The following is a 27960-nucleotide window of genomic DNA, read 5'->3' as shown; positions in this document are numbered from 1 at the left end:
TTTACTGGTTGAACTCGCTGAGCAGCGTAATGTGTTTCAGTGTCCTAACTGTGACTTAATGAATGAGTCGTATTCGTAAACAGTGGAAATGCTGATAGTTTATTACATTTTGAGATGCTATGAGTAAAAGCAACTTGTTAATTGGTTTTACTTAAAATAAAAAGTTCTGTTACAGCAAATGCCAACATATGCGTCGATTCATGATTGGTAGATTGCATACAAGCCCTGGATTAAAGAAAAATAATGTAGCACTCGATTCAATGTCTGATGCACAACATCCACAAATGTACATCCTGATCAGATCAATTTTGTACATTGTTTTGCCATTGTCAACATGTCCACACGGTGGTGCTCTCACCGAAGAATAAATAAGAAGTCCCACCTTGGTGGGTGTGGTAACTCTGCTACAACCACAACAACTTTAAGTTTTTCCCATTTTCAAGTCCCTGAAAAAATTAAACGTATGGCACAAATCTCATTCTGTCAACAGCAATTAGCACATATAATTTAATAACACCTGCACGTTTGTCCTTGGCAATACAAACATCTCACACTTTCTCTGAACAGGGAGGGAATCATTTTGGAAGCCGATTTATAATTTCAGCAACATTTATTACAACGCAAGAACCTTGAAGCAGCACTAAATGTTCAAAGACTTCACTTTGTGGCCGTCACAAACATTTCAGTAAACTCAAAAGCTTGAATGTGCTCTTCATTTTGCTTATCCTTATTATTCAATATGAACAGAAAACAATGGATCCTGGAGTACTAAAAACTCTAAAATAGGTCCCTTTGAGCAGTAATATATATTTTAGCTGATCCTGGGACTGATTTTCCTGTATCCAGATGCACTTCTATTGTGGGAATGTTTTTTCTTTTCTGTAGGCAGGAAGTGATGTCTGCCTTTGAGCTTGAGACAAAGAAGAGGATTGGAAGCTCGGGGTAATGAAAATAAAGGGAACAATCTTGAGGAAAGACTAACAAAATATTGTATAAAAATAAAATATAAGGCTCCCTTTCTGAACAAAACTAGTGGGACACCAGATAAAGGGACTGAAGAGAGGATCTTGTATCCACGATGGGAAACATAATTTGGTAGCATGAGTGAAAGAAGAAAAAAAAATGGATATTTTACATTTAAATAAAACGAGCAAATATTCAATTGCACGTTTGTGCCATAAGCACACGCACAAATTCAGGTTTGACACGGACAAGCAGTGTACATGCATTTCATTTTGGTACTGGTTCTTTTATGGGCCAGTTTTGGTTTGTAAATGATTAGTGGATATGAAATGGTGGCAGAAAAGTGATATTTTGTACAGCAGTATATGAGCCAACATATACTGTTAATTCACAAAGAGATTATTGGCTTTTTGTGGCTTTAGCCCTTTCTGAGAATAAAGAGGGAGCCAGATAAATTGATATAGAGCTAAAATGCATGTACACAGTTGTACACTTTCAGTAAGCATGCACATAGAAACAGTGAGTCATACACATATCATCATCCATCTACACTTTTAAAGGGTGATGGGGTTAAAAAGTGCCCCCAACAAGCAGAAGATGACAGTCTACAGCCAATTAAATGTCCATGGATCATTACAAAGCTCCACCTCCTCTGCAATGGAACAAGGTGGTAAAACATGTCAAAGCCAAAACTACCAGCATCTTGATAAAGGCTTATACTTTTGTTATTTGAATACAGCAACAAACTCGTATCCCTCCAGAGGCGTATGCTGCGTGGCACATGGATAGGGCCTGTGTGGCCTCGTTGCACAGCATGACAAGAGAACAGAACTGCAGCATGGGTGTACAAAGCAGCTGCCATGTTGGTATCAAAGACACTGTAGCAGCCATGTTGGACCAGACAGGCCCATCCTATAAAGAGTCATGAGGAATTTTGAGATTGCATGGTTATATCCAGCAGAGGCCTTGAGCCCTTGTGATGGCATGGTCCACAGATGGGACGAACATCTGCACATGATGACCACAGACGGTGAGGAGCCGGTTCCTCTATTTCAACAGCTAAGAATCAAGGGGAGTTTATGTTTATATTACAAGACTGCTATTTTGGCTTATCTTGATGTTGAGTTGAAAGAAATAATATTAAATCACAATTTAAAAAAAATATATAAAAAAGAGGAAAAGATGAGTGTGGTTCCAGCACTCACAGACCCACTTCTTTAAACTCTGGGCCAACTTTGGAGGGTATAAAAAAAAAAAAATTCCACTGCCAACTCATCAGATTGTCCCAAGGCTTCTGGTCAACAGAGTGCAAATGATTGAAAACCAAAAGATAAATAAAAAAAAAAAAAAATGAAAAGGACGAAGGAGGACTGACAGCATGTCTGGACATGGTAGAGAGCCTGAGTCACCGCTTGTAATAGGCACCTGGAAAGGATGGAAGAGACAGAGATTTATCAGCAGCTTTATACGTCACACTGGAAGCTAAGTTGTATAGTAGTTGTAGTGTTTTTTGTTGTTGTTTTTTTTCAATTTTCATACATCAGTTTGTCTTCTTTGAGATCTGGAACATATTTCTGCTGTTGGGTTTCTTCACATAACTCTTCTACTTATCTAACTGTTTAAGAATCGAATCAATAAAAATAATAGTGTGTTGCACACCTAGTTTTTAGCACATGAAATGAATGAGGATTTTTATTTTAACACCACCAGCACCCTAAATAATCAAAAAGCATGATCTGAAAGCCACAACTCACTTATTGAGATAGTATTGTCATTACATTATGGAAAGGGTGTGCGGGTTGAGTAAATGTATTTGCAGATTTTTAACTTTATGTGCATTTAGGACAGTCAGTCATTCTCGCTACAGCCAAGAGTGCCAAATTAAACCAATCACATAAAGAAGTCCAAAAGAATAAACATTTGATATGCTATATAAAAATAGTAAGCAGTAATGGTAAAAATGCAACTAGAAAGTTCTGCAATTTTTTTTGACAGTGTGCCTACTACTTGGTGCAAATCCCAATAACACTGGCTAACAGTAAATCTGCTGTTTAACATATCCTGATAAGAGAGGACAACACGGCCTACAGTAAAGAGTCTCCATTATAGGAGGAGTATGTGTTTGATTATTCAGAACTTTAGAGAAACTCCATTCAAATTTTAAAATGTTCCACATCTTAGTATTCAGTAGTGTAGTATTCAACTTCACATTAATACTTTTTAAAATATTCAACATTGTTTGAGGCTTAGAAAAATGCCCTTCTGACATCTGTATATTAGTATGTATTGGATGGAATGTTAAGACTCTGAGTGGGGGGGTCCAACTGACAGAGTGAGGAGCATTAGACATATAGACGCTGCACTGACTGTGTCAGCCTGTTGCTGCTATACGTCAGCGGCACCGCTATTTTGGACCGGGCACGACGAGCCTGTTCTCACATAAAAATAAACAGTGGAGCTGTGGTTTTTCTTGATAAAAATCTATATTTCTCTGTCATGGGAAATTTGATTATATCGATTTTCTTCTCAGCCTTCAAAGCTAGCTAGCGTTATCGCTAACTTAACGTTAGCTAAAAGCGTAAAGAGGCTATTGCTTATAATGTAAGTCTGACTGGCTCTATAACATTAACGGCCAACTAGTTAGCTCTCAACATAATGGTATAATGACTCAATACAACTAAAAACAACAAAACAGTCTAACCTGGGAAAAGTAATCGATTGTGCGACGATGTCGATGACGGCTATGGACAAGTTGCCCGGTCTAACATGGCTGCGACGTTGACGTACATTCCAGAGGCCAATGCGACGTCTATGTATAAATGTATAGGGTGAGGAGCAGCAGATGCAAATTTTTTTTACTTTGCTATACCATCCACAATTTTAACTCCTCATACATTAATTCTACATAAAGAATGTAGGGAATGTTGTGCCCTTTCTAACAATTTACTTAGGGAGGCAAACAGACTTTCACATGAGGCACAGTGAGCTTCCAAGTGAAGCGGTGTCCACCAACTGCCACACTACCTCCTGTATTAAAAATCATACAAGAAATACCAGGAGGAGAACAGAAACAGGCCCTTTTCGGACAGCTACTGTCCTCACATTTCTTACACAACATTCTTGCACAGGATGATCAGCAGGGTGTCATATCTCTCACAGTATTAAACATTAAGCAATAGGAGTTAGGGTTTTCGAGCTAGAAACAGGACTATCAAAGATGCACCAGAGCCTCGTCTCTGTGAAAACACCTGTTGGTGTTGAGACCTGAAGTCAGTTAGGAGTCAGTCAGTTGGTCAGTTAGTCCATCATGACATTGTGTTAGCTGACAAACAACAGCTCTTCTCCTTTCTTCATCTCCTCTCCTCTTCCTCTCCTCCTGTGTGTGTGTGTGTGTGTGTGTGTGTGTTAGTACTTGTTGCTAAAGTGATTTGTGCAGTGAGGGAGTAGACATGTGCAACACATGCACACATAGCTGCATGTGTTGGCACCACTGCGTGACTAGTAGCGGGACGAAAATATGGCGGAAGATGAAGAATATTATTAAGTATGACGAATAATAGTCATTGTGCCGATTGCTGCTCCTGCAGCACACCGGCACACTGAATAATGAAGAAAAAAAAAAAGTGTGGTCCTTAAATACAGGGTCCATCCTTATTTAGTTAGAAAGCACTTTGTTAGGATTAAGTAAATACAGCCATTCTGTTACAGAATGGACATCATACCTTTGTAAGCAGCCTCAGGTCTGGTGGGAGCGCGAGGGGGAGCAGGGTGGTCCGAGTAGCCATAGCCAGAGTTCACATTCTCATAGTCGTGTGCACGAGGCTGAGGAGGCCTGAGACAGAGAGATAAAAACAGAGACAGAGAATTAATGAAATACTTGAGTTTCTACTTCTTGACTCAAGTAAGAAGCAATGAGTCTTGTACCTGGCAGGCTTGTTGTGGTTCCTCTGCCTCTCGTACTCATCTCGTGTTCTGGGTCGGACTACTTCCTCCGAGTTTGGCTGGAAACCAACAAAAATGATGGTTTCTTAAATATTACGGTTCTAGTACCACAGTGGAAATACACTTTTACATAAAATAAAGTCATTGGTTGCAAAAAATATTTCACCCCAAAGCACCCGTTCTAAAATGAGTATGGTTAGGGCAAATTACCCTGTGGTCTCCCTCTAGCCGCCTTCTTTCCATTGCCATCCTATCCATGGCCAACCTCTCCCCCTTCTCTTTCTCCCGCTCTCTCTCCTTCTCCCGTTCTCGATTCTTCCTGTACTCCTTCTTCTCTTGTTCCATCAGCAGTCGGGCGATTTCCTGCCAGAGCGAGACATCAGACACATCAACTGGATAATTAACACAACCACAGAAAAACTGGTGTGATTCGTGTGCGACACGTCGATTGTGATTCGTGTCAGTACATAATTGCATTATCAACTGTATATATGAGGAAACACCCTGTTCACAGCCATATATGTAATTAAAAGCGCATAAAATAACTGTCACTAGACATGGATTTATATACTCAGGGGTATATGACAATAAAGCTGATTTAATTGGGTCAGCTCAAGAAATGTAAGGATATAAGGACGACAGACAGTATATAAAGTTTCCAGACTTCATTCCCACTCACCTCATCCTGCGCCACTTGGGCTGCACGCACATGCATCTTGCTGGCCTGAAACCAGAGAAAAAAAAAAAAAGAAGTCACATTTCCACAGAGTGTAACACATGTTCCAAGGTTATATAACAGGAAATGGCATAGAGTATATCGCTTTATCACAGCGTACCATTCCAGTGCTTTGTTCATACAGTTTTAGCTCCAGATCCTGAAGCTGTTGCAATGTTTATTCAAGCATACCAAATGAAAAGTAGACTTCAACTATAATTTGAATAATCTAAACCAGAGATCTTCAACAGGGAGTCACTGAGTAACTTTAGAGTAACTGCAGGGGGCCACCAAATTATTGATCACTTTTTGAAAGTTTCTTCTTTTCAAAAATGAAAATGTCTGAAAATATACATTAACATGAATCCAACATATTATTAGTAACAATAAATCAACCTTTTGTGAAAACAAAAAAAAACTAATTTACACAACAATGCTTACTATAGGCAAGGTAGCCATCCACAGATACAATTTAGTTTAAAAGAACTAAATGTGGCTTCCACATGTTTAACATTAAAATAGGATTTATAAATAATAAATATAAATCCATCCATTGTCATCCATCTGGCCCAGTTTAATATGCAACTCAATGTTATACAATATATGTAGGAGGGGGTCCTTGCTCCGTCTCTCTCTCAGCTTAGGGATCCTTGGTTTAAAAGAAGATAAAGAGCCCTGATCTAGACCAAAACCTAACACATTTTTCTTTTAAAATTAGTCTTAAAAAATATGCCCCCAAAACCTCATTCTATAGAAATCTTTATAACCCCAACAAGTCCAATGGTGTGAAGAACTGACATTGTACTAGTTACACTGAGCCTAACATTTTGATACCACACTTATTATAAGCCTACTGTCAGACTTTTTATATTATCAGCTCAATACCTTCAAGGACTGACTTCACCTTCAAGGCTTATCCAGAAGATGGGAGTTGCTCTTTGTGGGCTTCAGTAAACCAAGTTTAAGTGTTTTGAGGTTGGTCATGGGCTTAAAGAATTTATGACCGTATTAATGTCTGCACAGTTTGGAATTTTGAAATGTTTCAGAAGAACACAGCAGTGTTGGGGACGAGTTGTTAAATGTAAAAACCTGGTGTATAAAAACATATCTTCAACATATCCAGTTTCTATGTTTTTCAGGTTGTTGGATTTGATTTCAATCTCTCAAATAAAACTGTTCACCTTTTATTTGCAAAAATAAACTAAATCTAATACTTGTCTGGTTTCCATCTTCACCTTGACTTCCTCCTCTTGCAGTTTCCTGGCCACCTCCATGTCCTTGAGCTCCTGCTCACGGATATCGAGCTTTGCCAACCCCTTGGTGGCCTCGCTCACTCCATACTCCGTTTCTGCTACTACTACTGCTCCACTCCCTCGGTGCACAATACGACCTGCGGATGTTGGCACATTATATTAATAACAGAAATGGCCTGCAACTCACTTTTTCATTAACGAATAATGAGTTTTTAATTTCTTTATCTTTACTCGTTTAGTCTTGAAGACATCAGAAAATTGTGAAAAAAAATTAAGATCACAACTTCCCTGAGCCCAGGGCTATGTCTTCAAAATGTCTTGTTTTGCCTAATTTCTTTGGTTGCCATTTTCTTGATAAATGACAAAATAAATGATTAAAATTATCAAAATAATTGTCGGATCAAGTTATCGTTTCAACACTACAATGGATACAATTGAAGTTGGATTAAAGCCATGAGGCACCTAAAGGACTGCAGTGCATCTCTACTGGTGTTTATGACTGCGTTTTCTCCATTTACATTACAGCTTCGGGATAAGATAACACAACCAGCTCACCAGCCCTGAAACCCTTTGTGAATGCCAAAGTTTAGCTTATCCAAATCCAGGAGGCTATTTCACTAGAAAAATCACAGCACACATTTCAGTGTAATCTTTTCCTTGCTTAATGCAACAACCCAGCAGACAATACAAGAATGAGCAAACCCCAGAGCACAACAGCAACAAATCCAATTATTTCAAACCATCAAAATCTGAATTACAGTCATCAGAAACTACTGTGGACATGTCGTCATCCTCATGAAAACAGAGAGGAAATTAGTGTCTTCATTAGTGATTGCAATGTTAGAACAACCCACCACCTGAGATTGCCAAAGCAAAAAAAGCAACTCCAGCACACCACACGAACACCCCCGCAGAGCCCAGAGGTGGGCTCACTGGGTGGTACCTGTCTCTCCGTTGGCGTGAGAATGACTGCGTTCCCTGCCAGGAACCCCGCCCTGCTCTTCCGGATCATCAAACACCTCTTCGGGGCCGGACTGGACACGCTGCCGGGCCCCGGCCCTCCGCTCCCTCTCACCATCATCCCCATGCTCCTCGCAAGAAGCCCTGCCCTCCCTCGGCCAGTCCCTGCTCCGCCCTGGCTCCTCTTCAAGTCCCCTCTCCGTGCTCCTGGTTCTTACTCGTCCATCTTTGTCTTTCTGTATCTGCCGGTCTCTCTCTCTCTGTCTGTCCCCACTCCATCCTCTTTCTCTGGATCTTTCCCCGTCTATTCCTCCTGCTCTCGCCCCCCTGAAGTCCTGCTCCCTGTCTCTCCTCTGCTCTTTTCCCATATGCCTCTCCAAATCCAGGTCTCTGCCTCTGTCTCGGTCATGCTGCCTGTCCCTTTTTCTGTCCCAGGTCTTGTCTCTCTCTATGAGACTCTGTGGTAGAGGTGGTCTGGCTGGTCTCTCCTTGCTTCTCAACACTCTCTCTGTGTCCCCCCCCTCTGGGCCCCTGGCTCTTCCAGTCTCTGTGGGCTCATAATCTGGGTACCTGTCCCCATGCTTGCCTCTAGAAGCCAGCAGGTGCTCTGGATATGGATCTGCATGCTTGCCTCGCCCTCCTTCTGCCACTAGGCAGTGCTCAGGGTATCTGAAGTGGCTGTGGGGTGCTGCTGGGTCCTGCCTTGGGTACCTGCTCCTTTTGGGCTCAATTGAGCTATAATCTGGGGAGTAATCACGATGTGAGATCACTGGAGCATGTGCATCACGGGGGCTTGGGGAAGTGGATTGGTGACGGGTGTGTTTGTCCAAATCAAGGGGTCTTCTTGCAGCTGAACAGGGCAGAGGAGAAGGAGTGAGGGTGGGAGGAGGGCGGCGTGGATAGAATGATGGTTGATGACAACATGGAAATGTGGGGGGAAAAAACACAACAGGAATGATATAAGCTAAGATGGTTAGTAAGCTAGAGTAAGACGCAGCACCTGTGAGGAGGACAGTGATGATGAAAAGACAAAGTACATGCTATAGATGTACAGTAAAGAGTGTAGGAATTAGCTGCACCCAAAATGTCCAGAGACTGAGAACACTTACATCTACTAAGTAAATCAAACTATACAAAACTTTGAATTAAAACAAATGACTGTAAAAGCAAATTGAGGAAGCACACAGCAGAAGCCAGTACTCAGTCAGCTCAATGGAATTCAAGTTCTATAACCAGCTGGTTGACATCTAATGGACAGGGCTTTGTTGGCGTTCAAACCTTTGAAAAAGGAGGCAGGTACAAAGACATCCTGACTAGTACATGCTCAGAGCGACTAGGCTAGTTTAAGTGTTTGCTCTCTTCTGTCCAGCCTTACAATTTTTTCCACATTTGTGTATCTGTCAAGCGGAGACGGGTTCTGACCCCATGTTGGTTTGTGTGCAACTGTAATCCTCATTTCCTGGGAAGAGCAGCCAATTACACAGCCAGATGAAAAGCATGACATCTTCAGTGAAACATGACTTCACTAAAGTGAAATATATATATATATATATATATATATATATATATATATATATATATATATATATATATATATATATATATATATATATGATACAAAAACCAGTGGTATGGAGATTTAAAATAAAACACCCACAGACACAAGATGTTGAAATTGCTCAGATTGAGTCTCAAAGTAAAAAACTCCTAACCTGTCTGTTTACTCACTGTGATGTCAGGCCCTCACAGCGTTAGAGGCAGTGTAAACAAAGGACCTGAATATTTGTTCTACTGCACGCACGCACATCTTGCAGACAATAACCAACACAACAGCGCCCTGGGTGCAAATGTAAATAATATTGTGTCTCTGAAATATATTTGCATTGCAGAGAATGGAAAGGTGCTGGCAACAAAAAAAAAAAACAAAGCAGAGAAAATGGAAACTTTTTTTGGTATTATTAATTATCATCATCGATAAGTTGACTAAAAAATTATTTTCCTCACGAGCATCCTGGCTCAAGAACTATACTGAACTGCATTCAGACCTAACCACACTACTGTCAGATAGCTTCTACATTTCAGCAGCAGCAACATTTCTAACGCTGACAAACCGATAGTGCTTTAATATAAAGAATTGTATTGAACCCCTAAACTTGAGGTGAATTTCCTGGACAAGTTACTCGACACAGGGCAACAATTTACAAAGTAAAAAAGGAAGACTAAAATGCTCCACTGTTTCTCGTTCAGTAGAAAATGAACAGACCTCCAGTGGGATGAATCATGCAGTCGGGTGATGTGTGCATGAAAAGACTTGAAACAGATTCCAATATGTGACACTAAAACGCTCACCAATAGCTTATAAAAGAAGCAGAACAAAAACACATTTGTGGGTGTGTGACATTAGTTCGTAAATCTAAATCCTTTTTTTAATGCATTCATTACCCACTAACTGGATATTCATTTAATATATGAAAAAAAATCTGCTATCGAAGCACATTTAAGCTGTATCCTGAAACTGGAGCACTGTTAAACCAATTTACAGCGGTGTTTGCTCTTGAATGGGAGCAAAATGACAAATGATTTCCCTGTAGGAACATGCAAGCCTCCCTTCAAGGTTAATTATGTGCTTATAAATGCATTCCAAAATCTTTGCCTCGAGTCAGTCTCAACAATCTCCAGCGCTGTGCAGCATCAAAAGCACAGCCTCACATATCCTGAGCTGAAACAGAGGAGGTATATCTTCTCTCATGTCCTCACAGACAGGAGATATGCACACACAGACGCAGGAACAGCCACACATTAACATGAGTCAGTGGTGCTCGCCCTACCTCCGCGATCCTCAAAGTACTCCTCCTCAAAGTTTGCTTCCAGCTGCTTCTGTCTCCTCCTTTCCTCTTTCATCTCCTTCTCCTGCAGCTTACGAGCTATAGCCTACAAACAAACAAGGCCACAGTAAACATGTTGTCCCACATGAATACGAAAAAGTCCCCGTTTGGGCCGATCTGTAACAAATATGTCACTTTGTTTTGGGTTGTAGTTTTAATCTTTTGACAGTGAATGTAGCTTCAAACATATCAGATTACAGTGGATCATTCCCTGATGTTCTCCAGAACTATGAAGCAATGAGACCCATCTCTCCCTCAACTTAGAAGCAAGAAATAATCCGTAGCATCTGAGATAGTTTGCAAGATTTGCAGACAATTTTACAAACCACCCTTTAAGACAATAAGTGTATAATAAATATAAAACAGCGGCAGTTCATGATTGATGGATCACTACTGAACCACAGCCCAATCTCATTGTGGGGGGAAAACACAGACACACACTGTCTCGTTATCAACAATTACGAAAACATCCTGATACTGTAGCATCAGAACTTCCTTAAATCTCTGGACTTTATGTAGGGCATAAATATTGTGATTAACACCTTGAGAAAAAATACAGGTCAGGTCACTATAACTGTCATTCGATTATCACAATGGAGAGGCACAAACAAGGTGATTATTTAGGTGGAATGACCCACCCAGTACAGTACATCAATACCAGAAGTCAAGTCATTAATGGCTGGATGTGAACGTTGTGCTTGAATGGGCAAAAATGTCTGCACGTGTGTTTGCATGTTTCTTACCGCATCCTTCTCTTCCTGACGTCGCTGTAGTTCTGCCTGTCGGACCAGTTGTTCCTGAATCTCATATGCGATCTCATTGTCTTGACGCTCACTGAGGTTCCCAAAGGTTCATGTGTATATGGGGAGAGGTTTGGAACATATTAAAAACAGGCACAACTGTTAATCTAAAATGTTTGTGATTGTACAATTAAGGATGCGGATGGCCAAGATTTTAGCAAGTTTAAATCTATTATGCGTCTCTTACCAGGAACCAGTGTTTATACTTGTAATACAAGCATATCATGTACAGTAAAAATGTTTTTTTTTTTTTTTTTTTGCCTCTATCTCTCATACACATTTGTTTAATACTTCATTGTCTCCCTTTTTGAGCACTCTCTGCTGATGCTTCTGTTGGCATTCTTCTGACCATTAAGATTTTTATCTCACTCTCCGAGAGTAGATACATTTTCCACTGACTTGCCATGAGATTGTGGCAATTATCAACGATGAAAACATAAATTCACTATGTATTATATATGACTAAATGCACAGTGAACCAAAAGCTGCACAAAAGTTTAACTGATCAAGTTACACTGGAAAAACACAGAGCAATGAACTCACTACATGATCAGCAGTGAAGTTATCCAACATGTTGTAAAAGGTAGCGCGTGCACTTCAGGCATTAGACGTATTCTTGCCTGTTGCGATGTTGATCTCAACAGCTCACTTTGGCTAACTCGCATCTTTAAACAATTTTTAAAACAACACCATCTGCCTGGAGGTCTGGTATGCAAAGATATTTTTTGCGTTTGTATGTGTAGACATACACAGGTGTAATGTTTTACTTTAAGAGCAACAGTAACAGTTTTACTCCATTGCGCTTCTCCTGTATTTGACCCGAGCAGGAGGACTTTAGATGGCAAAAGTAAAAAAACAGAATGTAGCACCTTAATATCCCCTTTATCGGGACGTATGAAGAAACAAGTGATGCTGCATTCCCCTGTGTGTGTGTTTAGTCAAACGAGAGTGTGTGTCTGTTTAGTCACACAGGAGTGGGTGTATATGAAATGGCATTGGCAAGTGTGGGGTGGATGGCAGTGTGAGGCACTTTTTACACCAAGTGGACTTTGTTGCATCTCCTGGTCTGGACCGTAGCACAGGCGACACTCCCCTATGTAGGAGCTGTCAGCCAACTTTGTGTGGAAGCTGCATAACTTTGTACTTGCAGCTGGAGCTGACCCAAACCCCTTAGAAAATATAATTATACTTCAGGGATATGGAGATACCAAACAGAGACCAAAACCAAAAGCTGCTTGGGCCGCTTGTAGCAAAGACGTTAGCAGCACTTCTCCACACAGTTGCTCTTTAGAACAGTGCGAGTGTAGAAATGTAAAGGCAATTACATCTTAATTATACTGAATGCATGACTCAGCAATCCTCTTCAGTAATCAGAAAAATAAGTATTTCTGACCTGCAAAACATTCGCATTTTTGCCCTCTAGCACAAACTGAACGAAAGAGCATAAATACGCTAGTAATGAATGCAAGACATCATCTATTTATTTTATGAAAATAAAAGTGCCAAACCTACACTAAGCAATAAATCATTTGAGTTATCTATGCAGGAGTAATGGATCACCTCGCTGGTGGAACATAAATCTGTCTAGGTATACGGTTTGAAATAATTACTCCAGATTACAGTAATCTGAAACAGATGCCATCAACAAAGCTACAAATACTGTACACAGCAGCCATTTTCAAAACCGCATACTATTACTAGCAGTGCATACTGATTTGGCCAAAATGTAGCATGTAGTATGCCAACAAAAGCAAAATCTGCAGTATGCCAAAAATAACCAGATTTCGTACGGATTCGGAGAAAATCTCCAGTATGCCTTGGACCAGTCTATCTCGCCTACTGTATCCCACAATGCAAAGCGCCGCAATAATCACAACATCCCCATCTTGCCGTTGTGGCCAACAACTGGAAACTTTTCACAAGTTTCCTCTGCTATTTCATCACTAAATTCACTTCCAAGACTTTTTTTTATGTGAGAAATCAACTGTGTAGAGCTCCAATTTGGGCAGTTCTATGAAAATTGATGCCTGGCCGCCCGGCCTGTCCACCTTCACAGACCAGCTGACAGACCCCGAATTTAAGAAAATAAGTTTCAGTTTGTACGGTAGACAAATAAACAGTTGTAGCAACAAAGTGGTAACATGCTATGGCATATATTATGTAGACTTAAGGGGACACACCAAAGCATATTATTTTTATTCATTTATTGGAGAGGCATTATCAGATGACATGACTTTTCAACATAAGTTTTAAACTGACTAGACCTGTTTTGTTCATGTAACTGAAAAAGTTTGAGCAAATGTTGTCGAGCAATGCTTTATATAACAGTCTATAATATCTTGTTTGTCTTAGGTCACCATGAGCTGTTAGAAAAGTTTAAGGGGTGGGGGAGCTAAACCATGCAGCATCTTATAAAGTAAACAAAACAAAATTAAAAGCTCAAAAGGTTTTATTTTTCATTTGCAATAGTTTTGTTGTCCGGTGCTTTTAAGAGCTTGTTCAAAGGCTCAGCCTGGCCTAGCATTCTGCAGAATAAAATTATTTAACGGTTTCCTACACGACGTTTCCTACTACGACAAATGCAGTATGCAGTAGGTACTGCATACTGCATTTGTCTGTAGTAGGCCATTTCAAAACGGCCAGCTATTATTGCAAAGTATAATTCGAAATTACACCAATACAGTTTTGTATTTCTGCTATTAAAAAGGATAGCTACAGCTAGATGATTATACTGTGTATAATTATAAATGCATTAACTAATATAGTCAGTAACATTACTAATTAATTTATAAAATGTACAAGGTAATCACATAGGTTGCCTTCTCTACATCCACCTACTTCTGTGTGTATGGTTGTATTGTCAATTTCTCATATTGGGATTATGTTTTGATATAATCAAATTGAGAGTGTGTGTGTGTGTGTGTGTGTGTGTGTGTGTGTGTGTGTGTGTGTGTGTGTGTGTGTGTGTCACCCACATGTCAACATGCTGTTTCTGGGCCTGGCCCTTGGCCCTCTGATCCTCCTCCTCCTGCAGCTTCTTGGCCACCTGCAGGTCCTTCTGTACCAGACGGCTCTTGTTGACGTTAGACGCCAAGTGGCTCTCAACTGTTAGACACAAACACATAAAACCTGCTCTTAAAACTTGTGTACACACAAAGCAGGATTACGTCAGCCAATTGCTGGACTGCACTATGATGAGGAATAACGGTAGATGAATGATGAGCAGCAGAGCACTGAGGAGTCTCTTTAAAGATCCACACATTCTTGATGGTTTCCTCTATGAGGAGCAGTAGTGTTGTTTATATGTTCCGAAAAGAAGAAGATAAACGCAGAGGGCACAGACGCTTCAGTCTCTGGTAATAAACGGAGAGCACTCTTATTCGCTGAGAAATTAATGTTCGCAGCTGAGGTGCCATCCCAAGGTTGTTTGATGGCACGTTGTCTGCCATAACAGATGATAAATCCTGCTTGCTGACGCACTCCAAGCACTTGGTAAGCATGGAGAGCATCACTTACTCACTCAGCTCTGTTTCACCTAGCTATCGATCTGTTCCGAGCTTTCATGTGAAAAGGACCAAATTACGTTTGGCAATTTACCCCGTGAGAGGCTCCATAAAGTTTCTGCTTTCTGACTGGTGGGATTAAAAGAGGAAACTGAGTCACAGCTGTGGCGACTTGATAAAAAGTCAAGGGGTTGACATCGATTTGTTTGGATGATGCTGATCCATTGTTTAAGTTGATGACACCTTAGACAAATATATGTGAGGGGCAAAACTCAAGATAAGGCTATCTTTTATTCACTGCCACATCATTTATCCACTGCCACATTCCTCAACAGGAAAATTGATTCACGTTTCAAGACAGCAAAAAAAAACAAAAACAAACATGCCCGGACATTGTGACATTTGTTCATTCAACAAACCCAACCTTGAAAAGGTCTCGCGTCATTCAAGAAAAGGGGAGTCAGGGTAATAATTGTTGGACTAGCTGAACCTCTGACATATCAGTGGGGAGCTGTACACTGAAATAAAGAAAACACATTCCAGAAACAAGCATGCCAAGTGCTGACACAGTCATAAAGAAATGGTTTCCATGCGTGATTTGCTCAACATTTTTGAATGGAAATAAAAGCCAGCTTTAACTACACGTTAACTTGAAGTGAATTTGCTAAAAAGCCAGTTTTGGGATGGCCATCTGTTGATGTGAAAAAAAAAAAAAGAAAGAGTGTCAGGCTATGTCAACCAGCTATCGCCTCAGTGACCTCTGGGGTCAAAGGAAACAAAGATTTTCCCAGCTCAAAGCAGATCAGTTAGTGTGACAACAAAAGGAGCAAAAAGCCATGGATCACTAAAGCTTTAAACGGGTCAATGGCAACACAAAGGCAGGCCAGCCAAAACCGAATTAATCACAGCTAAAACAGAGCCTACGCTGCACTTAGGGTATGGCTGGGTGACATCTGGCCTTCTTTCTTGCAGATCTTGTTGCAAAATTTACCCTTTTATGGTGACACAGAGTGACATATTTATGGAAACAGAAAAAACTATTGTCCAGTGCAGATAAGTAAAAGTGCTCATGTTTCCACTGTCTAAACTCTAAATGTATCCATCCCTTCAAATCAAAAGCTCACCAAAGAAATCTGAACAGTAACTGGCCAATGTCCTGCACAAAATAAAAAGCAGTAGCTCCTTTCTGTTGGTTCCTGTCATTTCTTTATGAAGGATATGAGGAGGTTGGTGGCCATTGTTCATCTGCAGATTTTTTCTGAAAAGGAAGGCCTTGCATGTCTGGGTCAGAAAATGTCCTTTCAACCTGACTCAGCAGGAGATGACCTACAGTGAGGGGACAGCAATGCCTAAGACAATTTCAACATGAAACAATAAAGGAGAAGAAGCTTTTGATAAGAGAATGGAATGTGTAAGAGTTGTAACCACGAGATTTTAGCATTCATAATGCACATACCAAAAAGCAGCAAGGGAACAACCCCTCTTTAGTGAGTCTCCAAAGTGCCTTTTCAAATCATGTGAAAAAGATGCTGGCTAATTACACACATATGAGCTCACATAAAAGCACCAGCTAATCTAATGAGGCATGCAGGGACAAACTCTTCACTTCCACACCCACATACACAGTTAGAGACAATAGTATTTCACAGTGTGTTCCATATAAAAAACCCTTGCTAAGCTGACTGTGCCGTCTAACTTCAGTTCAGATCCAGCTTCTCTGTGCTACAGCTGTAACACAAACTAATTAAATGTGATCCAAACAAAATCACATGCACCAGTCCACTGTAGTCTGCCACAGCCCAGCCCTGATACAGTATTGTTGGAGCATCCTGCACCATTCACACAGTTAACTGTGTGGCCTAAGCAGGGTTTATGTAGGCTTAAGCAGGCAGCAGCCACTGACGCTGCAGTTTGTTACACTTGAAACATTTTCCAGAAGAGAAAAGAGGAGCTATGTGGATTGCATTCATTTTTCTACAGGTACTCTCTAAAAACATCTTATCATAGCTTGTTCTTTTGCATTAAGTGACCTACAGGAGGAATGCAGCAGGGTAGCTTGACAAAAACCATCCACAGTGACGTAATGGGTCTGATGCAGAAAACATTACAATAAATGACCTAAGTCTTCAAACAGACGCCCAGTATTTGTATGAACTCTACTAATGTTTTCTTCTTAATAAAGCAGCGAGCTTTTCTCAGACTGAAGTTGATCACAGATCAGCGATCAGTACCGTTAAAAGCCGCAAAGCAGGAGTCCCCCGTTTGAAACAAAGAGTTCACCATCTCTTAAGGGTAAAGCATGGGAGCTGGGAAGAAGAAATCAAAAAACATGGCTAGTTTGTAGTTTCTTACACTCTTGCTCCTGGAGGTTGTAGGCCAGGCAGTGGTCCTCCAGCACAGCAAAGTCCCGGCACACTGGGGGAAAAAAAGAAAGACTGAAACTGAAAAAGAATACTGAGAAATACAAAGTTCAAAATGAGTTTCAACTCATTCAGCTACGTAGCTATAGTAAAAGTCAAACAAGCCAAGCAGTTGAGATGTGAGATCTCAGACATTCACAGTTTCAGGCGCTTAACATCCGGCCCATCTGCCTACACAGAAAAATTACCTAAAATCTAACTCACAATCAAAAACAAGAGGCCAAGTTTCATGGGTTAACCAGAACACACAATCAGCCAAACGAATCTGCCGTCAACGTAATTTAGGAGAGATTTATTTGATGAGCTGACAGGATGTATGGATTTGCCTTTGGATATGACTATTAATTGATATTGAACCAAAATCAAAAGATCTGTTTAATAATTTATTGAATAGTTTAATATGATATGAGACTGAGAATCTTTCACAGATTAAAAACTGGGCCAAACTGTTTTTCTTAATCTGATAAAAAGTTTGACCATCTGTCAAGTGATGTGTGGTTTGGTTATTTTCGATAACGACATGAAGTGAAACTGTGAATGAGGAACCATCATCCATCCTCAGACAGTAAAGCCTAAATAAAGACTGATGTTGTGGGAGTTTTTTTTGTTGCTTTTTCTTAAAAGTTGTTTAGAGGCGCGAGGGGCATTAAGAAGCGAGAAGTAGGCTTATTACTGACAAGCTGCCGGTTTAAGTCCCTGAACTGACTGACAAAATGTGACAAGCAGGCAAATACAGTACATGAGTAAAACTCCCCCCTATGAAAAACACTGTATCAGTACAGACATAGATACATGGATATTCATGTATTTTACAGTTACAATATGCTTATCACCCACAAAGAATGAATGAGTGAATGAATCTTATCAAAGCTCGAACCTAAAACATTGCAGACAGGATAAGATCTGATAATCTTTTGAACAAACCTATTTACCAGTGAGTCACATTTACTAAAGTTTTTGACAGCAGATTCTAATTTTATTTTCCGGTTTTCTCAGCTGTAAACTCATCAAACTACACATGTAGGGCTAAAGTCATGATCTTAATTATCTGTATACAGAGAGTGAGATATTGTACTGCTCGTTTTCATCTTACATCTTCACAACAAATCTAAACTAGAGCAGACTTTCCATTTATGGTTTCAATAGTACAGATACTGCCAAAACACTGAACATTCATTGTGGAAACAATTGTGCAAACGGTTGGACGAGGGGAGTTTTCCCTCATACAAACCTGATACCAACACACTACGTATCCATCTGAACTGTACTGAAATGAGGCCACTTTTCTTTCTTTGAATATTTCGGATCCACCAGTCTTCCAATGCTGACAGATTCCTGTGTAGGAAACAGTAAAAGCTAAGGGGAAACGTAAGACCTTTCTCACAGCCTCAGCTAACTGTGGATGTGGACTCTATAGCATAGGACGCTTCTACGGTTCAGTCAACATGGATTTATCCACCATCTGTTTATCATATATCTTAAAATACTGCAGTAAGAAACTCTTATTCAGCTGCAAAACTTGTGTAAACATCATTGCATCAAATATAGAAGAACAAAATTAAGCCATGATTTCATCTTGCATCTCTCTCTCTCTCTATATATATATATATATATATATATATATATATATATATATATATATATATATATATATATATATATATATACACATATACACACACACACACTTGGGGTCACAGAATTTTCCATTCCACTCCATTATAGACAGAATACCAGCTGAGATCAGTTGCATTGTTTTTTTTAACCAGAGCAGCAGTTTTCAGATTACATTATGTGCTTACGTAATTGCAAAAGGGTTCTCCAATGTTTTCTCAGTTAGCCTTTTAAAATGATATCAGATTAGTAAACAGAATGTGCCTTTGGAACATTGGATGAATGGTTGCTGATAATGGGCAATGTAGATATTGCATTAAAGATCATCCACTTCTTTCTACAACAGTTGAGAACCCTTTTGCAATTATGTAAGCACATAATGTAATATGAAAACTGCTGCCCTGGTTAAAAAAAAACAATGCAACTGATCTCAGCTGGTTTTCTGTCTGTAAATGAGTGAAAATTTACAAGTGACCACAAACTTTTGACCGGTAGTGAGTGAATAAATAAATATATATATATATAATTTCTTTGACACTAATCTCAAGTTTGCAGCTCTCTTCCTCTCAGCTTTCATTACAGAGCCTAGCCACACTCAATAACCACACACTGCCAGGCTCACAGTCCATCATCTGCTCTCACAAAGATGACCTCATCCACATAAAAAATTAACAACCAGCAACAATCTATGACTATGTGTTAGTGTGCATTATTGACAAGCACAAAAACACCTGGTATTCAAATAAAACATGTTGCGTGGTCCAGATTTTCTGATTTGAAACGATGGGAGGTGACCAGGAGGACTGTTGGATTCAAACAGACGCTGCGAAGAGAAGAGCGAGACCTCCACAAAGCACCCCACTGCCTCCGATCAGTATGGGATTTGATTAATACAGACCAGGCCTTTTTCAACCATATGCTTAATCTTCTAAGCCAAGAAACTTGAGATTTATTCTGGCTTGTATAGCGCAAAACACTAGTCCTTTTAACTACAGTGACAATTTGGGTTTGTGCGACAGTTCCTTAAAAATCTTTTGAAAGTCAACATTTTAGAAAAAAATGCAGTATTGAACTGGGTCTAATTTTCATGACACCAAGCAACAAGTGACGGAAGGATTACATCTGCTACGGTTTTTATTAATGGTTTTTATCATTTGATCATGTTGCGCTGGAAACAGAAAATCTGCCTGACACCACGATGCACAAAGACTCAAGTCTCAGTGCTTCATGTGCAGAGCGAAAAGGACAATTACAAGCCCAGATCATCTGTGATTTACAGTATAGCAGTACAACTAGACAGCTCACTTTCTTTCTTTTTTTTTTTACCATTTTCCTAACACATGAGGGATGAAATTGAAACTTTTCCAGCAGCTTTCCCTCTGCAGACTAGCCAAGCAGTGGGAATGCACAATCCTTCTCTCTCTCTCTCTCTCTGACCAGAATAACAAGCATCCTGCTGAGCAGCTGCTTCACACTAACAGGACGGGTCCTTCCCTCCAGCACAGCATCCCATCCAAAATCTGCTTCAGTGTAAAAGCCACACTCTCCATCTGCTTTTCACCTTCATATCAGTTAACAGCAGAAGAAAGTTTTGAGTGTGTATAAAAGTTATGAGGGATGGGGTTGGCGTTGTTTTTTTTCTTGCTGGTGACAAAGTCTTTCAAGATAATGTTTCAAAGCAGACTTTACAGCCAAAAGCAAAGTGTAACCGGATATGAAAGTCAAAAACAGAGAGGCCACTGCCCATGCTGCTTTCACCATCACAACAGACAATGCATCTTGTACTCCACATACCTCACAACAGGAAAACACCTATATGGGATTAGGTTACAAATCACCTGGTTCCTACACTGTATTTCCACAAACTGGTGTCGTGCCAGATTGTGTAAATCAGAATAAGCTTTAATTAAGTGTGAACAATAGTATTTTGAGTACATACACAGAAATAGACATACGGGTAAAACAAAGACAACAAAGCTCAACATACGACTACTATGTACAGATATAAGTACATACGTACAGATACACATGTAAACAAAGAGTTTTATGGAGGATTGTAAACCGTAATACAATAGGGCAATGCAAAAGTGCAAATGGTGCTGGAATAAATTAAGAATTATTATTATAACAGGTTGCTTATATATCCAAGTTAGGTGGATATGACAGATATTTACATGTTTAAATTATGTGTTTAACACTATTAACGTTACATATATAATCTACTTGAAAGGTATCCATTACATTGTATGTCCCTTTGCCCACAAACCATTTCACCAAACTCCAAACCAATAAACGTTATCTGAAATGTGAAGATACATTATGCCAACCTCCGTGCTAAAATTGTGTTTCGCCTTCTAGCCCTGACTGGAAACACACATCTGGCACGGCGCCTGTAACCGATGTCTAACCAGTGCTGTTCTACCTGACTCCAGCATTAAGACTACTGACTTAGCATCAACTAGCAAGCTGTGCTAACAACATCACAACCATAATACCAAAAAGAAACACCTGTGTTCACTCATTAGCCTCGCTAGTGTCACCATGCTAAACAGCTAGCTTACTTCACATTTAGCCAGCAAATATCTTATGGACGTTACCCTCTTTCACTCCAGGTAGTTTATTCTTGTCGATGCTAACGTTACATTCAGCCATGTTGTCACCGATAATAAGTCAAAAGAAACCGTTGACGTTGAATTACACTCCCGCGTTTCACCGAAGGTTAACCGCAGGCAGATTGATCGCCTTTACTCATAAACCCGATTGATGGTTCAGGTGCTGGACGGCCCTTTTGATTAGTTTCGGAGGCCACCCTCTCTCGATTCGTCGCTGCTGTAATTGCCTAGCAGCTACTATGTTGAAGAGCTACAGTGCCAGGTTGTCTACGAGCGTCCGTCCGTCCCTCCCTGAACCTTCATTCAACCAACTAACCAACCCACCAAGTCAGTCACGACGACTTAACATACGACTTCCGCTAGAAATGTCAAAATAAAAGACGTGAAATTGTAAAGCCCTTGGAAATGTAGCTTTAGTTTTAAATGTTTATGTATAACAATAAAAATGCACGGTCAAATAAACGACAATTAAAGTGAAACAAAACAAACAAAAATAGTAGGTATTACTTATCAAGATTGTTACACTAAAACTCAGCTAACCTGCTTCATCAGGACAGTGTGGGTGTGTATGTGATTGTCAGTGGCTGATGTCAGTTAAAATACTGTCAGTACAGTACATTGCATCATATTTTTCCAATAAGCCCTGTAACTTCCAACCAGTGAGAAGATCACAGAAAAAAATAGACATACATTACATTTTCATGTTAAAATGTATTAAATGTAAATGAAAGATTAAGAAAAAATAGTTAGCTCATGTAGGATCTCTTCACTCTTAGAGAGAAGCTTATAAAGAAAACAAGTTTTCAAGGCCTGTGATTAATCCAAACATTACAACTAAGCATCAGGATTTGACACCCCTACATACATTTCTGTTTAAAATAATTGACAAAAGTTCTATAGCCTGTATAGCACCAGAGCAACTTATATTTGCTCAAGTAAGTAGTGAGATATTAGTCAAAACGCTAATAGTGTAGGTAATAGTAGTGCTGCAGTTTGTTAAAAACAATAATGGCTAACATACAAAAAAATGTCAACACTTATTGCATATTGAGTATTAATAGCATCCAAAATAAACAAACTGTAAAATTCACAATTCATAGAATAGCTGCGAGAACATTTCTTACACTACCTAAATCCAAGGATATTCATAACATTTTAGAAAGGCCTACCAGCAGCCATGCTTGCAACTTTCGATTATTTTTTAAGACCGAATTATCACACTTCCGGTATAGTTCCAGCTACAGCAGGTTGTCTTGACGCAGCTCTCTCCTCAAGGGACTTAGACATCTGCAGCTACAGGAAGTCTTCATCACCTCCCTGGGCTATATCTATCGTCCAAATTAATAAGCACGCACGCACGCACGCACACACACACACACACACACACACACACACACACACACACACACACACACACACACACACACACACACACACACACACACACACAGCAGTTGGTATTATGATTGCGTTAATGTAATTGCTCCCTCTAGTGTTCAGCATTTCAACTTGCAGGTGTCAGCCACACCTGCATAACACCTGTTTGTTTCCAATTCATTTTCTTTACTGAACGTAAATTATAATCACCTGGTATTAGTGGTCCATGTTCTGGCCTGTCAGTAACACCATTAGACATCCAGGAACTGTGTCCATACTTAATGCTAAATTAGTCTTGCGGTTTATTTTTCAGTGACATAATATGAGGCCAACGTGGCCCTGGCCTCTTTCATTAGTGATGCAGTGGACTTGCTGGGAGCAGAAACAGGATTGATTACTACATGACTTCGGCCCACACATTTCTCACACATGAATAGAAACGTGGTTCAATTGTTGGTAAAAGCTTTGAACAATGCTTTATCATTTAGAGAAAAAATAAGGCCTTGGTGCATGCAGCTGACATTGACTTGATTTGAACAAAAGGCTAAGCCCTCCCTTTATTTATTCCCCATGTTAATTATGTCTAGTTTGTCTGTATTTGTGACATAACTGTTTCAGGTCATCAATCCATTTCATTTTACTTTATATGACTTAAACTACTGGTTCGATCCCTAAGACTCTTTCAGGTTGTTCCACATTGCTGGATTTAGTCTTCATCAGGTCCTTGAGCTGCTCTGTATTCAAAAGATGCGTGGCTAAAGTGATGGATTCATGTAAGGATCTTGGATGCGAGACACCACACGTCACCAGGCTCCTAAATCAAGTCTGAAGGGGTGCATGGCAGCTTTTATGAGACCCTCACAAGCCAAATTCAGTAGGTGGCAGCTAGCTCATTTCCCTAACACTGCACAAGCACAGTGCCTGCTTCTCTGGCAGAGGTATGAGATGTGATTTCCTTCAAGGAGCTCATCTCCGACTATGATGCACTTCAATTTATTTTCGCCCTTGCTCCCCAGACCAACACACTCCCAAGTATCTATTTAAAGACGCAATTAATGTAAAAGAAAAATATTTGAAAGTGCCAAGAACATCTGATTCTGGTCTCTCATAACCAACAGGCTGATTGATACCTTCCTCTCTTGGTTTTGATTTGCCCATGTCAGAGTGATGTAGGGTTACTGACCTCACCGTCAGATTACCATATTTTACTCAGACTCTCCATGGTCCATGTAAAAGGTGGTAAAGGTATTGACGAAACCCACGATGACTAGCTATTGATTTAGTACGCAAGGGGCTGACTGGCCCCTCCTCCTGGCCCCTGAGAGGATAAATATATTGACGGGATGGACCCAAGGCAGTCTTGCTTAAAGGAGTGCTCGTAGTGCATCAATAGTTTGGGACCTTACAATGAGTACAATGGATAGGGTTACAGTTGTGAACTACTGCTTAGGACTGCTGGGTTTGTTACTACTGCAGGGAGTGCTAAATGTGGAGGGACGGAGCATATTTAACCCTGGTAAGTGTGCAAAACTATCATTGTTTTACATCTATATATAATGAAAATGCTGCTAGGGGATGCTGTAAGCTGCATCCATTAAATTTGTGCCATTGTTGGTGTAATTGTTCAGTTTTGCCAAAATGCAACAACTTAGGATATGATGCCTAACTATGAAATGGGATGGATGTGACATTTTCTGTTTCATGTTTTGTGATATTCAAGGTTCACTTTTATTTGCTTTGTATGTGCAGGGAACAATGTTTTTAATCCAAAAGAAGACACAAATCATCAGAGCAAGATTCTAGCACTGTTACTGCACAATAGCTTAGTTCCTATTGAAAAGGATGATCCTCAAGGTGAGAGATAAAAAAAATAATTGTGAAACTAATATGAATGACACAAGTGCATCCTTTGCTTTGATGATGACTGAATTTGTTATCTGCAGGTCTGCAGCTGGCCAATAAATTAGCTCAATTAGAGGAGGTAAGAATATTTACAGATTTACCTTGAAGCAACTTTGGAAAAAATTGAAATTGGAACATGGTTTAACCACAGTGTTAATATATTGTGTTTGTGTATATATGGAGTGTTTGCATCTTATTTTCTAAAGAAAAAAAAAACACACGAGTACACATGAGGCTCTGAATGAAAATGCGTCAAACTATACTTCCTTACAAAAGTCATTGAATAGATGGTGTATTGATACTGTGATGTCGTGGTGCGTTTCATTACTCTGATCTCTGCTTGTAGCTGCAGGCGCTGAGGGAGGACCTGGAGCTGGAGAGGGAGATCACAGCCAATTTGGCAGAAGGAAAATCCATAACAAGGAAGAGGGGGGAACGTGAGTTAAATTTGGTACTTCTGGATTAAAATGTATCATACATACTCATTAATATTTATAGTTAATTCTAACCATTGCAGTATTAATATTCTGCATGTAAGATGTCTTTGTCTCCTTTCATCTGCAGCTTGCTTCTGGAAGTACTGCGTCTGATAGGATGCAAGAGCAGGAGGACCACTAGCTGCAAAGCCCAACATAGCCTTAAGACTCAAAACACCAGTAATATCACACTGTATTTATCCCAGCAATATAGAGTTGTACCATATTCAAAGTCATCAATAAACATTTCCACTGCACTGAGGTGCTCTCATGAGAGATCTAAGGACTGCGGCTGTACATCTTTAATCTGTCAATAATCAGCTACTCCCTAGAAATACTTGAGGGTCAGATATGACTAAATGTACTTGACTGCAAAGACATATTATTTTTGCAGGGATTTTATTTGCCTACTGCTTATGTTTATGTCGCTCTCTTGTGGCAGTATTGGGCATAACCTTTTGTACCGCTGCCAACAAACATATCTGTCACTGCTTTTAGAAATGCACTGCTGTTCATTTTACAAAATAAATACAATTATATCTAAATCTGTACTTTTTTCTTTTTTTCTTTTAATGTTAAGAGAAAATGACTGAATATGACCTGGTCACTGAATGGACTCTGTTTAGAGGTTTGTAAACGGAGACAATTATTTGCATGATCACTTTCCCATCATACTCTTAACCATTATACCTACTTTTATTATTTATTTCCTTCAGATATCAACTAAACAGTGGAAATAAACGCCTATGTAAAGGAATGTGGCACATGTTGCACATCTGCGGTGAGCGTGTGAATTACTGCACAGTGAAGTTCAGGGTGACAAAGCTGAATCACAGGCTTAGTCTAAATAATGGGAGACCTGCTGTGAAAAGATCTGAATCACACAGAGAATGATGAACAGAAGAGGTTTCAGGGAAACCAGACTGAATGTGACGCTCAGCTGCATTCACAGCAGCATCAAAGAAAGTGTTGACTTTTGCTTGCGCACACAAATAGCCACATGTACACGAGTAAACATGGGAAATATGGTATGACAAAATATCTACAGTAAAGGGATGATAACACATTCTTCTGTGTAAGAAGGCAAAAATAATTTTATCAGTGAACACTTCTGAAGTAAATGTCCAAATAGTCATTTTTTTATTTCAAATAGTGAAGGGAAAGAAACAAAGAACCAATCCATGGTACAATAGATTACTATGCATGTTTTTTTATCCCAGTTCAGCAGCTTACAGCAACACAAATTCACTCATTGTCTCCATCATCACTATCAGCTCTCGGAGGACTTTTGAGCTTCTGAAAAGAAACGAGAAAAACATAACTTGATCAAACTAATCCGCAATTAATTGCAAATTACTCTGATTGAAAAATCTTTCCCAAGTTAACAATTCAGTTTATGTTTTGCACATTGCTGACATGATTATTTTGCCCCTAAATTCAAGGGGGTGTAAGCATGCATCTGTTGGTATCAGAGTAACTCAGCAGTACATCATCACTGCCTGGAACTCAGTTTAACTGTGACTGCCAGTGAGAGGCCAATCAATCACAAACACTAGCAGAGCACTTTCTTTCTCTCTCTACACATACGCAACATTTTGAGAGGTGACACACTGAAGAAGAACCTGTATGTGTCAAATTCATACACATCTAAAACAAAAGTCACAAAAGTGACTGCCCTGTCACACTACAGGCATAAGACACAAAACAACCTAACTGACTCAATACAGAAATTGGTGTTATCTGTTTCAGTTCAGTCCATAAAATGGAGCGCAGCCAGAGTGGAGTTAACCCATACTGTTGAGATAAGTCTACAGGAAATGAGACAGCATCCTCTGTGTCACTCACACAATAGTGAATAATACTATGTACCAAAGGCTTAACCATTTCTGACATAGACTCTTTCCTTATGTGCTATGTTTTTGGAGGTGTTTTTTTCCTTCTTAGGCTATGTGAAAGGCAATTCAGAATTAAAGTAAAATATGGGTCCAGTGAAATAAGCCAAACTAAATACAGTCATGTGAAAAAATTAGGACACCCATGCTTAAGTTGACTACAAAGAGGAATAAAAAAATCATCTTTTGCAAATTGATCTTAATGCCTTAATTAAAAAAATGAGGAAAAATCCAACCTTTAAGGACACAAATTTTCTTTGTGAATGAATAATGTATCCTAAATAAATAAATGTTCTTCCTTAAAATACAGGGGGCATAAGTAAGTACACCCCTATGTTAAATTCCCATAGAGGCAGGCAGATTTTTATTTTTAAAGACCAGTTATTTCATGGATCCAGGATACTATGCATCCTGATAAAGTTCCCTTGGCATTTGGAATTAAAATAGCCCCACATAATCACATACCCTTCACCATACCTAGAGACTGGCATGGGGTACTTTTCATAAAATCATCTCTCAATGCAAATCAAACCAGCTATTAAGCTAACTGAAATAAAACCATAAAACCTTGACAATGGATGATTTTTGGGCGGGCTCTGCTCTACTAAAATGCCCGCCCAAAAATCATCCATTGATAGACAGGGTG

General features: G+C 39.7%; 2 protein-coding genes across 4 annotated transcripts; one reads left to right on the top strand and one right to left on the bottom strand.

The window, feature by feature from the left end:
• Nucleotides 1-80: 80 nt before the first annotated feature.
• ccdc50a (coiled-coil domain containing 50a) lies at nt 81-21984 on the bottom strand. 3 transcript variants are annotated; one of them, XM_078258905.1, is made up of 12 exons: nt 21653-21983; nt 17374-17436; nt 14494-14623; nt 11462-11552; nt 10662-10764; nt 7817-8683; nt 6835-7010; nt 5585-5629; nt 5116-5268; nt 4888-4964; nt 4686-4795; nt 81-2388 (listed from the first exon to the last, which is right to left on the bottom strand). In XM_078258905.1, the coding sequence occupies exons 1-12, from the start codon at nt 21705-21707 to the stop codon at nt 2369-2371; spliced, it is 1890 nt and encodes a 629-aa protein (XP_078115031.1). In that variant the 5' UTR covers nt 21708-21983; the 3' UTR covers nt 81-2368. The 3 variants fall into 3 exon arrangements, with proteins under 3 accessions (XP_078115031.1, XP_078115029.1, XP_078115030.1); XM_078258903.1 differs by lacking the exon at nt 81-2388 and adding an exon at nt 2405-3772 and having other exon boundaries at nt 21653-21984; XM_078258904.1 differs by lacking the exon at nt 81-2388 and adding an exon at nt 2406-3772 and having other exon boundaries at nt 6856-7010.
• A 2476-nt stretch (nt 21985-24460) lies between these two features.
• On the top strand, nt 24461-25536 carry uts2d (urotensin 2 domain containing). The gene is made up of 5 exons (XM_078258860.1): nt 24461-24560; nt 24794-24898; nt 24988-25025; nt 25293-25383; nt 25511-25536. Exons 1-5 carry the CDS (start codon nt 24461-24463, stop codon nt 25534-25536), a joined length of 360 nt encoding a protein of 119 aa, XP_078114986.1.
• Nucleotides 25537-27960: the final 2424 nt, after the last annotated feature.

The sequence above is a fragment of the Sander vitreus genome, chromosome 9 (assembly GCF_031162955.1).
Source record: "Sander vitreus isolate 19-12246 chromosome 9, sanVit1, whole genome shotgun sequence".
NCBI classification, from domain to species: Eukaryota; Metazoa; Chordata; class Actinopteri; order Perciformes; family Percidae; genus Sander; species Sander vitreus.
This window is presented reverse-complemented; position numbering and strand designations above follow the sequence as displayed.

Bases quoted from the DNA above. Each gene is read 5' to 3' on its own strand.
- ccdc50a (XM_078258903.1), bottom strand. From the start codon at position 21,707: ATGGCTGAATGTAACGTTAGCATCGACAAGAATAAACTACCTGGAGTG. The intron at 11,553-14,493 runs GTGGGTGACACA...TGGGAACCTCAG, and splicing joins CAGAAACAGCATGTTGACAT to TGAGCGTCAAGACAATGAGA. The intron at 5,269-5,584 runs GTGAGTGGGAAT...TCGCTCTGGCAG, and splicing joins CCCAAGTGGCGCAGGATGAG to GAAATCGCCCGACTGCTGAT.
- uts2d (XM_078258860.1), top strand. From the start codon at position 24,461: ATGGATAGGGTTACAGTTGTGAACTACTGCTTAGGACTGCTGGGTTTG. The intron at 24,561-24,793 runs GTAAGTGTGCAA...TTGTATGTGCAG, and splicing joins ACGGAGCATATTTAACCCTG to GGAACAATGTTTTTAATCCA. The intron at 24,899-24,987 runs GTGAGAGATAAA...TGTTATCTGCAG, and splicing joins TGAAAAGGATGATCCTCAAG to GTCTGCAGCTGGCCAATAAA.